This window comes from Eptatretus burgeri, chromosome 10 (assembly GCF_056783735.1).
Source record: "Eptatretus burgeri isolate ZD-2024b chromosome 10, Ebu_testis_v1, whole genome shotgun sequence".
Classification (NCBI taxonomy): Eukaryota; Metazoa; Chordata; class Myxini; order Myxiniformes; family Myxinidae; genus Eptatretus; species Eptatretus burgeri.
The window spans coordinates 6,587,567-6,599,862 of NC_140970.1; the positions used below are offsets into that span (position 1 = coordinate 6,587,567).

The following is a 12,296-nucleotide window of genomic DNA, read 5'->3' on the forward strand; positions in this document are numbered from 1 at the left end:
CTCTGTTGGCAGGAAGTAAAGAGGACTTGATGAAACTGCTGCAGACGAAGAAGAAGGAAAGTGAAAAGGCTGGTCTTTATTTAAACCTTAAAAAAAAATACAAATCTTGTCAACTGAGAAATCAGGACAATTAACCATAAAAGAAAATATCAAACTTGGAACAACCACCTTGACCCATTCACATTTTCTTACCAGATATTGTCCTGGAAAAGATGCAACCATCCGTCACTGTTGAGATGTGGATGCATTGTCCAGTGATTCCCCAAACAGGAAGCTGAATCCTAGAAATGACAACAAGCAATATTATTGAAGGAGTGAGGTCTGCAGTGATCATGGAATCATGAGCAGAATAATGGATTCCCAGGAAGTCAACTGATAAATTGCAGCAAAGTTTTGTAAAAGACAAACTAGAGTTAATTGATATTTCTTAATTTTATTGAGAAAATTGCACATTTTAATATTGGCCTGAAATACAGTATATATTACTGAATTATGATTCGGCATTTGGTTCAGATTATATTAAGAATGGAAAAGGCACATGATATTATGCTCATTCTTATTTCATCAAGAACAATGGTAGAGTTAAGTGACCACAAACAAGAAAGACAATATGCATCAAAGTGACCCAACCATACTTGTCACAAAAGATCACCATTGCTTTTGTTCAATCTCGGAAACTATTTCTTCCTTTATGTGCTGGTGGCTGCTTGAGTGTGGCATGTGGTAAATACATCAGATAGCATTCCTCAGAGTGCAGAACGATAGTCCAGCACTCATAAACCTACAGAAACCAACATTATGGCAAAGACTACACACATTTATGCATTATTGTGGAATGGATGTCCTGTTTGGCACATCCATCTGAGCACTAAACCTATGATATTGGGATTGGGTCCTGAGTTTGGGCCCCGTTTCCAGTGAATTAACACCAGGGGTTGACTCAGCCTGTCATCCTTCCGAGGCTGACGAAATGAGTACCAGTGTACTGGTCCTGGTGTATGCCCCGGTTAGAATAGGTGTAAGAGGCGACCAGGGTTGGCATCAGGAAGGGCATCCAGCCATAAAACATTGCCTCAAGAAGGGAACCATGATTGCTTGGAGCCCGCAAAAAGCTAACCCCTGCTCAGCGGGGGAAAATAGCTGTAAAAAGGCTGTATTTTTATTTGTATATATGTATATATATATTTTTACGCACGCACGCACGCACGCACGCACGCACGCACGCACGCACGCACACACACACACACACACACACACACACACACACACACACACACACACACACACACACACACACACACACACACACACACACACACTTAAATGAACTCCTCCCATGCTATTTCTCACACTGAAGAGGCTCCATAAAGTGACCATGAAAGGCTACCCAAGGTAAGCCCCTTGCTGTTTCTAACCCTTCTTGGAGTTCCTCCACAGCTGTATCACAAATAGGAAACACAAGAGAATCTCAATGCTACACACCCCCTTTGCTGTCAGACCGGTTTCATCACTTGTTGATCAAATACTTATGCAACTGAGAATCACCATTGTTTGGTAGGCCTCTTTCAAACCTGCCTGGTCATCCTTTCCTTTAATGGACTGTTATAGAGTGTACATAATAAACAGATGGGAAGTTCTTCCCCCCTAATTTGTCCAAAATAGCCAACGCCCCACACATGGTTTCGCTTGGCAGTACCTCATAAGGAGATTGGTGGGACATTGAGAGCGCGGTGTCCCAGTTGAAGTAATTTATTTATAGAATGAGGTAACGCAGCACTTGGCACGAGACCATGTTAGATTTAATTACGGTAACCGGCATCCACGGTTGCTTAAGGCCCTGTCACACCTTGATGATTTAGCCAGCGTATGCCGACGTATGAAAAATTTGTCTAAAACGCTGGCACACGTCGAATACGTTATGGGTAAGTTTTGTATTCGTTAAGAGCACGCTGGCATACATCGTAGTACGCCGAGCTCGTCGACAAATTTTAAGCATGCTCAAAATTTTTCAACGTATGCCAGCGTATGACTTACACGTTCCGCATACGCTGGCCATAAGTTGGAGGCACGTTATGCGATCGTTGACACACGTCGACACACGTTACTTGTAAGTTACTCATAAATCGAAACACGTCGAGGTAATGTTTAGCGTACCCGAAACTTATTTCTAACCTATGAGTAATGTGCTTTGAACTTATGTGTAACGTATCTCCAACGCATATTGACGTATGTAGACGTATTTGAATGACGTCTTCCGGACGACCACAGAACTTACTGAATGTGTTTCTAACTTACATCTACCATATAATGGCGTATTGGCATCGTTTAGGGGAATTGTTATATAAAAATGGGGTTCAGAGGAGGAACCCATCAGTGTTCCAGACTCCATGTTTTTTTTTGTTTTTTTTTTTATTTTCTTCGGAATGACGGTGATGTTGACACTTCGATTTCTGGTGCGGTTATGATTTAAATCGTTGAGCGGCAGCCTATTAATAGCCTACGCCACGTGATCAGCGGCGATACGCTGCCGCACGCTATGCATACGTTAGACTATCGTTGGGCATACGTTGTGAACGCCGACAACACGCTAAGCATTTGTTGGTATAAGTTATCTATAAGTTATCGAAACGTTCTGTGTACGTTACGAATACGTTATGCATATGTCCAATTCGTTATGAATACGCCCAAAGCTGGAAAAAAAAACATCAATAGTTGAGCGCAGAAAAACATAAAAAAAATGCTGAAGAAAACTTCGAAAAATGCTGCAAAGAAGTCTCCTGGCCATGGCAGCGGACACAAGGAGGATCCATCATCACCCACACCCTCCCCATCACGCTCACCTACTACTACTGACATGGACCTACTACTACTACTACTACTACTACTACTACTACTACTACTACTACTACTACTGACACGCTCACCTACTACTACTACTGATACTACTGACATGGACATCTACTCAACATGGAGTCTGAAACACTGACGGGTTCCTCCTGTGAAGCCAATTTTTATATACCAATTCCCCTAAACGCTGCCAATACGCCATTATAAGGTAGCTGTAAGTTAGAAACACGTTCAGCAAGTTCTGTGGTCGTCCGGAAGACGTCAATCAAATACGTCTACACACGTCAATATGCGTTGGAGATACGTTACACATCGGTTCAAAGCACGTTACTCATAGGTTAGAAATAAGTTTCGGGTACGCCAAGCATTACCTCGACGTGTTTGGACTGATGAGCAACTTACAAGTAACATGTGTCGACATGTGTCAACAATCGCATAACGTGCCTACAACTTATGGCCAGCATATGTGGAACGTGTGGGTCATACGCTGGCATACGTCGACAAATTTTGAGCATGCTTAAAATTTGTCGATGAGCTCGGCGTACTACAACGTATGCCAGCGTGCTTCAGCATGCTCTTAACGTATACAAAACTTACCCATAACGTATTCAGCGTGTGCCAGCGTATTCGGCAAATTTTTCATATGTCGGCATACGCTGGCTAAAACGTCAAGGTGTGACAGGGCATGATGGTGATGTTGACACTTCGATGTCTAGTGTGGTTATGATTTGAATCGTCGAGCGGCAGTCTTTTAATAGGCTACGCCACGTGATCGTCGGCGATACGCTACCGCGCGCTATGCAAAAGTTAGACTATCGTTGGGCATAAGTTGTGAATGCCGACAACACGCTAAGCATTCGTTGGTATAAGTTATCAAAAAGTTATCGAAACATTCTGTGGACGTTACTAATACGTTATGCATACGTCCAACTCGTTATGAATATGCCCAAAACTGAAAAAAAAAGTTTAGCGAACGCCAGCGTTTTACATACATTTTGATACGTTGCCATACACTGGCGAAAACGTCAAGGTGTGACAGGGCCCTTAGCAACCCATCAGGCCGCAAAGTTATCCGTGGCTGGTGGCTTCAGGTTCGAATTTCAGAGTGGTATTTCCGAGAAACCCCCTCGTGAACCGCTCTCCCTTCCCACCCCCCCCCCCAATTGACCTCGAAACTGGAACAATAAAAAGGGTTTGAGATGTATGGATATATGGAAGAATCGTTTATGAATGTAGAAAATAAATGGTTGCATGCATATCGGTGTATGGATAGGGTGGATGGATGTATATATGTATGGATAGGGTTGAATAGGTAGATAGAGGGACATATTATCGATGTAAAATTTGATGGATGGATCGGTGTAAACATGTATGAGTGGATGACTGACCAGCACGCAGAGCTGAGTGAAAGGGTGAATCGCTGTACTCGCACAGTGTGCCATGAAAGCCTGACTTGCACAGACAACGCCCAGGCTTGCTGCAATGTCCATTATTCTGGCAGGCTGGCTGACACTTAGCTGTGGGAACACACATTTCCACAAGAATGTATCCTCATTCTAATCTTGACAAAAAAAATCTACAGAAAGCCAGTAAAGCTTAATAAAATTACTATTCAATGAGATTTGAAATGAGTGCAGCTGGGACCTTTGTGATTCTGAGAAATTGATGCTGTTGGTCTCACTTTGTTTTGCACACTCCTACTTTGCCTACCTTACACCTTTCACCCACCACTACATTTTTTTGCAAGTTTCTCCCCTTTCCTTTGTTTCAAACCACCTCTGTATGATATGAGGTTGGCAAAATGAGTGTCAGCATGCTGGTATACTGTGTCGGAGTGGCGACCCATCCAGGATTGTGCTCAATATTCAAGGAGACTGTTTAAGCAGCACCAATGCTCTGCACACAGTATGGTTCCAATCTCCTCCTCCTCCTCTGTATGATATCCCATCTTCAACCCCTTCCCCCTCCCCCCTCAAAGGACATATTAAGGCTTGGCAAAGTGTCACGATTAGTCCTTGTTGGAGATTACTCTGTGGCCAAAACATCAGACCTCTGAACCTTGTACTCAGCTAAAATCTCCCATAATTTGTGCTTCCATCTCTTTTGACCATATATTTTTTGATTTTTTGACAGGCTAATTTTCATGAGTCTTGCTGAATTTACAGCAACTTACAATCCAGATCAATGCCTTCAGATGGATTTGATCCCACAAGCTCGAAACTATTATCTCAGTACACTCACAACCGAATCGACCACCATACTCAGTCTCCATTGTTGTACCACCATATCCTGAAAATAGTTATTCCTGGACCACCGAAGGAAGGTAGATGGAAGTTATGTTTTCACCCCTTTGTCTATCTGTGAGCAGGATAACTCCAAAAGTTATGCATGGATTTGGGTGAAGTTTGGTGGCCGGGTTGGGTGTGTGACAAGGGTGAATTTATTTGATTTTGGTGAAGATTCAGATACTAGAATTTTAAAGTGATTTTTCACTATTGAGAGATACAGTGGCCTGCAAAAGTATTCACCCCCACCAATAATGCCACATTTAGATGAATTACGAATTATGTAGAAACAATTTTTTTAAATTAACTTTTTTTTATTCATAACTGAAGCTATCAAACTAAACACTGTTATAGTTGAAAGAGGCTACATATCAGGAACACCTGCAACAAACGTCTAAATCAAAATGCACTGGTGCAAAAGTAGTCAGCCCCTTAGATTTGTACTTGGTGGAAGCACTTTTTGCAGCAATGACTGCTATGAGTCTTTTTTGGTAGCTCTCAACGAGCTTTGCACAGTGAGATGGTGAAACCTTTGCTCATTCTTCATATGAAAATTGCTCTAGTTCTGACAAGTTTGATGGGGATCGTTGATGGACTGCAATCTTCAAGTCTCGCCATAAATAGTCAATTCGTTTCAAGTCAGGACTTTGACTGGGCTACTCAAGAACATATATTTTCTTCTTATTCAGCCAATCCAATGTAGCTTTAGTTTTATGCTTCAGACCATTGGCTTGCTGAAATGTGAATCTCTGACCCAGTTTCACATACATGGCTGACTCAAGCAGGTTTTCATCAAGGATTCTCCTGGACTTTGCACCATCTATTGTTCCTTCCATTGTGACAAGCTTGAAAGTCCATGCTGATGAAAAGCAGCCCCATAGCATGATGGTGCCACCTCCATGCTTGACAGTTGTGATGGTGTTGACTGGGTGATGTGCAATATTCGGCTTACACTGGATGTAACAATTTGAATTTCGACCAAAAAGTTCAATTTATGTCTGGTCTGACCACAAAACCTTTCTCCATTTGCCTGCAGTTTGATTAAAATGCTTTTTCACAAACTCCATACAATCTTTTTGATGCATCTTTTTCAGTCAAGGCTTCTTTCTTTTCACCTCCTCCAAGCTTTGTGAAGGGAACGGGATATTGTTGATTGATGACCACTTACCCCTAACTCGGAGATAGAGGATGCAGATCTTTTAAAGTCATTGTTGGCTTTACAGTGACATCCCAAACCAGCTTCCTGCTTGTCTGGCTGCTGACTTTGGATGAGCGACCTGATCTGGGTAGAGTCTGGGTGGTATGATGCACATTTTAATTGTAGATTTCATCATACTCAAAGGGATAATGAGTGACTTCAAAATCCTCTTATAGTCCTCTCCTGAACGGTGCTTCTCCACCACTTTATGTCTGACTTCTTTGGAAAGCTCCTTGATCTTCACGTTTGCTCAGTTGGTTGACCAAGTGAGTTGCACCTTAAAACTCCTTAGATAAGTCTGGGAGCTTAATTTTTAATGTACACCACTGATTCCATACAGGCGGAATGTATTACACTTATTTTGTTTCTTTTCAAAGAAATAGCTTGCTTCTGAAGTGATTGAGGGTTAATAAGGCAAAAGGGTTTGAATACTTATGCAACTGAGAATCACCTGATTTTCTCTGTTCCCCTTTTATCTGCATTTTTTTTTAGCTTCATCACTTTGGAGTACATTCTGAAGACAATACTGTATACTAAGTTTGATTTGAAAGCATCATGAAATAAGCTCAGGTGGCATCAAAATGTGAAAACTTTGGAGGAGAGCAAATACTTTTGCAGGCCACTGTAGGGCCAAAAACGATATACAGTAGAACCTCCACATACGCCACTTCTGGTTCTGTGAATTTGATCACATGAGATTTAATAATTGACACCAAATTTAATCTCACACGACATGTAATTCGGTCATACGTGAGTTCGTGCAAAACGAACAACTCCCACACTCCCGCGCAATGCCAGATTTTTTTTCCTCCTTCTCCTGTAAACACCATGTTGATCTGTTTTTATTGTTAGTTCCCAATGATCATTTTACCCTGTGATCATTATTGGTATTATTATTAGTGCTGTTGTTAGTAAACACCATGTTGATCTGATTTTATTAGTCCTTGCGTTGCCACTTGCACTGACCACTTTACCATGTGAACACAGTTTTATTCCTGTATTCGTTCCCAATGCTCATTTTACCCTGTGATCATGAGTGCTTTTATTAGTAAACACCATGTTGATCTGTTTTTATTAGTCTTCCTCCTCATGTCATTGGTCTGTTGTTTATTGGTGCTCAGTGCTCATTTTACCAGTGATCATGAGTTGTAAGTGCAAGGTGACTGATGAAAGTGTTACCATTGACAAAAAGTCCAGAAAATTGATGTCATTGAACAAAAAAGTGGAAATTATTCATCCTCTTGCACGTGATGAATCCTCATCTTCAGTAGGTAGGCTTTATGGCTTTAACGAGTCAACAATTAGAACAATTAAAAATAGTGAAGCAGTTATTAAGGCTAGCGTTGCAGGTTTTTTGTTTTGTCAATGAGGTTGAGAGGTACTTAGCATTGAAGAACCTGACCTTCAAAGTGTTGCTGATTCTTGGTAATGTGCCCAGGCACCCAGAAGCACCAAAGTTGGAGCACCCTAACATTGAGGTTGTGTTTCTGCCACCAAACACCACCTCCCTGCTCCAGCTTCTTGACCAGGGTGTTATTGCCAGCTTCAAGCGTTACTTCACTTGGCAGAACCCAGATGGGAGAGCAGTACTCAATCAAGCTGTGGATGAAGGCCTTGTATGTGGATAGGAGTTTAGGTGTACTCAGGAAGGACTTTGTATGATGGAGGATACCCAGTTGGCGACTGGCTTTGGAGGCGAACTTTGAAATGTGGTTATGGTTCCCAAGAAATATCATGGCTGATAGTGAGACCCGGGAATTTGAGTGACTGAACTTCATCAAGGATGGGTAAGAAAGTAGATGGGAGGGTTTGCCAGATGGTCCTTTCAGAAAGAGAGTACGAACTCACGAAGACCTCACAACATTCGGCACACAAGCCTACTGAGGGAGTTTCATTCACTCGGGTTTACAATCCTGTATGGGTCACCAGTCCATAGGATACTCGACTGCGTGTTCAGGAATTTGGAATAGCTCGCCTACTCTTTGTGAAAGACCCTGTAGGATCTTTAACATCCTCCAACGACCAGTGCTGGCAAACAGGTCCTCTGGCTTGACATCTTTCCAATGGATGGTGCACAAATTGATGAATCACCGTGTATATGAAAACTCATGGTAGGTTTATAGCTGGGTCGAGCTTCAAACCCTGCTAGACAGCTCAAAGGCGAGTGTGCATACCTTGAGGCTATCCTGCCAGCCCTATAGGCAGGAGTTTAGGGCCTAAAATGGGGAAAATTTAAAATTACGAAAAGAAGTAGGGGTGAAAAGAAAGAAAGCACCAGACTCGGTGGTGTAATGATTAGTGTCCTCTCCGAGTCTGGGAGATCGGCGGTTCAAGTCCCAGCTGAGTCATACCAAAGGTTCAAAAAAAAGATTTAACGTTCAGCATTTAAAATGTTAAGAGCACAGACAACCCCCATCAGTTAGCATCCATGGGCAGGAGGATATACTCGATTTGTGTCGTGTTACCTATGTTAATCTGCATGTCCATGTGTGTGTGTGGCAGCTCCACGACAAGCCTTAGATCATGTAAAAAAAGAAAGAAAGAAGAAAACAAAGTGGATGTGGTGGTAAGGGAGATGTTTAGAGGGTTTATGTGTGTTATTTCTGTTTCTGTCAGACTGGTTAAGTATGTTGCAGGATGACTTGGTGTAATACCATATTCCTGTAGTTTGCCTATTCCTTGGTGCACTGAGAATGCCCCGAGGACCAGCACGGGACAGTGACTCATATGAATCCCAATTTAAATTTTGGCCAAGATTCTAGCACCAACTTGCTTACTCTTCAACAAAATACATCTTTGGACATTTAATTTAAACCAGAAAGCAATGCTATCAGAGGGGTAACCAGACTGACATCTCATCTAAAGGACTGCCCATCGTTTGATACAACCCCCTTCCTGTGAAACACCAAGATAGCAATTTACAGTTGGGCAAGGAATCAAATCCAGATTAGATTACTCAAAGTAAAGATATGAGATTGTGAATGTTATTTTGTGATATGACAGGCATGTTTCACTGGTCATGCATTTCAGGTTTCATTCCTTCACTGCAAAGTGTCGTACACAAACACATCCTCATTCTCACAAGGACTACACACTCAGCGATGTGTCCATACACATCCAAAACTAACTATATTTTACATTGAAGTTTAACGCAGCGCATACTTTTCATGAACAGCTGCACAGGTGGGAGAAATACTTTTATAATATCCCTTAATGGTAAAATATACATTATATTATTATATTAATTTTTTTCTGATAAAATTGGTGAAAATGCAAGGGCACCCAAGAACACCATAAACTCCGCTTAATATTTAGTTCATGTTTGGATATATAATATTCAGTGTTAGTGTATCTGGCTAACCCCCGCTCTTGCAGGGAAAATAGCTCGGAACAGTTCTTATGAAATACAGTGGAGTCCTGTTATAATGAACAGAAGATGCATTCCATAAACTGCTAATTTCAGCAAACAATCAACAAATGGAAATCTTACGAAGATTAAATATGCAGTTAATAATTTCTGATTCATTTCATCAACTTCACATCTCCAACTGCACTTACGAAGCTGAATACTTTTTGAATAAATACACAAGGAATATCCAAGAGTTGTTGAGAATGTTTGTGTCATTCGTGCCAATAATCCCATTGCAGCAAGGCATGGAGTGTTGCACAAAAAGCAAATGGTTCTCTGTAAGGCAACCGTACATTCATAATATTGATCGATCAAGAGAAACCTTCCATCAATCAAAATAAACATCGTGGATTGGCAGTTTAGATGACCAAGCATTGTGGAATAACAAACTAAGAGTACGTTCTTTAAAGCCATCAAGAAACACAAATTAGACTGCGGTGCAGATGTAGATTACGTGTCAACATGTCAATTATCGTATGTGGAAAGCTTAATGAAACAGCTGTGTTACTGCACCATGCTCAGTGGAGTCAGTGATGGTTACTCATTTCTATCCAGTGAATAAACTGAGCATTCAAGCAGTACACGAAAGGGACACATACAGTACATATCATGACGCTTATCGAACAAACCACATGATAAGCAGTTTTATTTAATTTCTCAGGAATGGCTCGACAGTTTTTCAAAAATTCTGAATAACAATTTCACTTTACACATTCGACAGCTTTGGCTGGACTCGCAGTTCTCGTTTGGCCATAATAGTGCTTCATGGATTATTCACAATAAAGAACTATGTTCACTCGATTTATGCACAAAGCTCAACATGTTGATAGCTGTAAAAATTTTTTTTATTTTTTTATTCTACGTTTCACTTTGTTATGGTAGCTTAATGATTAAGGTGGTTGGCTTAAGATCTTAAGGTCCTGAGTCCACACCCCTGTAGTGCCATAGGTAACATCAGGTGGGTTGACTCAGCCTGTTATCTTTCCGGGGTCAGCAAAATGAGTTCCATAGCTGGGAACAAATTGGTCATTTGAGTATCTTGCGTCGGAGTGGTGATCCATCCAGGATTGTGCCTCTTCGCCAGTGAAACTACCTCTGCAATCCTCTGCACCTTATGCCACAAAAAGGAATGCTTGTTGTTTTTGAAGGAAGTAGGAGTACATTCATAACCAGAGAGTTGGTGTCAAAGCCACCTAATGCTCACCTGTTTTTACATTTATCGTTTTTAAAAGACGAGTCCAATAATATTTTTTATAAAGCATTGCAGTGAAGTCTGATCCAAATAATTTTAAAGCAATATATGTATTGGTAATAGCGAGTAAAACCCTTCATTCCGCAAAACACAAAAACGCAAAAAAATCTGAAAACCCACTCCGTGGGAGTACCTCCTGTGCAGCTTCCCTTCGCAGGGCAGCTCACCGGATGACGGGATTGGGGCAAAGCCTTCGGGACCCCCAATCTTTGATGATAGGAGGGAAACCACGGGGTAACATCCCTGGGTCAGATTGCGGGAGAGTGTGTCGGAGTGGTGCTGAGGTGTCGTCCACCAGACGGCGGTCTCCTTGGGTTAACCTGAGGCGGTCCCTTCGGGTGGGTGCCTGGAATGTCCTATCCCTAAGAGAGGATGATCACCTGTCTCTGTTATCATCTGAGCTCAAGCATTTGGACATCGGGATTGCAGCTCTCTCTGAGGTTCAGAGACCAGATTGCGGCGAGATAATGGTGGGTGGTTACACCTACTATTGGTCTGGTCGCTCTGATGGTTACCATACCCAAGGAGTTGCTGTAGCTGTGTCCAATAAGCTGACCCCAATGATAATTGAGGTAACACCGGTCAACGAGCGTATTATGAGATTAAGGATTCGTCACTCCTTAGGTGTCATTTCCCTGGTCTCCGTTTATGCTCCGACTGAAGCGAGTGATCTCACAGTGAAGGATGCATTCTACGCCACGCTCGTCTCTGTGGTTGATCAGTGCCCCAGACGAGATACAGTTCTAGTGTTGGGGGATTTCAATGCATTGACTGGAACTGATAGGGATGGTTATGAGGTGTGTGTTGGTCCCCATGGGTCAGGAACTATGAACCAGAATAGCACTAAGTTCCTTGACTTTGCAAGAAGTCATGGACTTAGGGTGGCTGGTTCCTGGTTTCAGCGCCCACAAGCTCATCGCTGGACTTGGTATTCCAACGCTGGCGGTGTGGCAAAGGAGATTGACCATGTCCGAATTGATGGTCGTTGGAGGATGATCCAGAACTGCAGGGTCTACCGGAGTGCTCAGTTCCTCAATACTGACCACAGGCTTGTTGTAGCAACTCTAAAGCTGCACCTTAAATCCTGGAGAATGGTACCATCCCAGCCTAGGCTGGATGTTGGCAAGCTCAGGGATGAGAGGGTAGCTGAGGAGTTTGCGAACAGGCTGAGTGGACACTTGGGGGGTCTGGGTGCTTTGGGGGGTCCTGAAAAGTTGTGGAGTGCCTTCCAGACCACCGTCCTTGATGTTGCCGGTGGATGTCTTGGAACTCACCACAGGGCAAAGAAGAATTTTGTCTCTCAAG

General features: G+C 42.3%; 1 protein-coding gene across 1 annotated transcript in view; it reads right to left on the reverse strand.

The window, feature by feature from the left end:
* Positions 1-12,296, reverse strand: part of LOC147017900 (hedgehog-interacting protein-like) — a 221,263-nt gene that overhangs the window by 28,514 nt on the left and 180,453 nt on the right. Inside the window, exons 13-14 of the mRNA XM_085896963.1 lie at positions 4,236-4,364; positions 193-281 (exon numbers count right to left, since the gene is read on the reverse strand). Coding sequence (XP_085753089.1) covers positions 226-281; positions 4,236-4,364 — 185 coding nt within the window. The 3' untranslated portion in view covers positions 193-225. The remainder of the gene's footprint in view (positions 1-192; positions 282-4,235; positions 4,365-12,296) is intronic.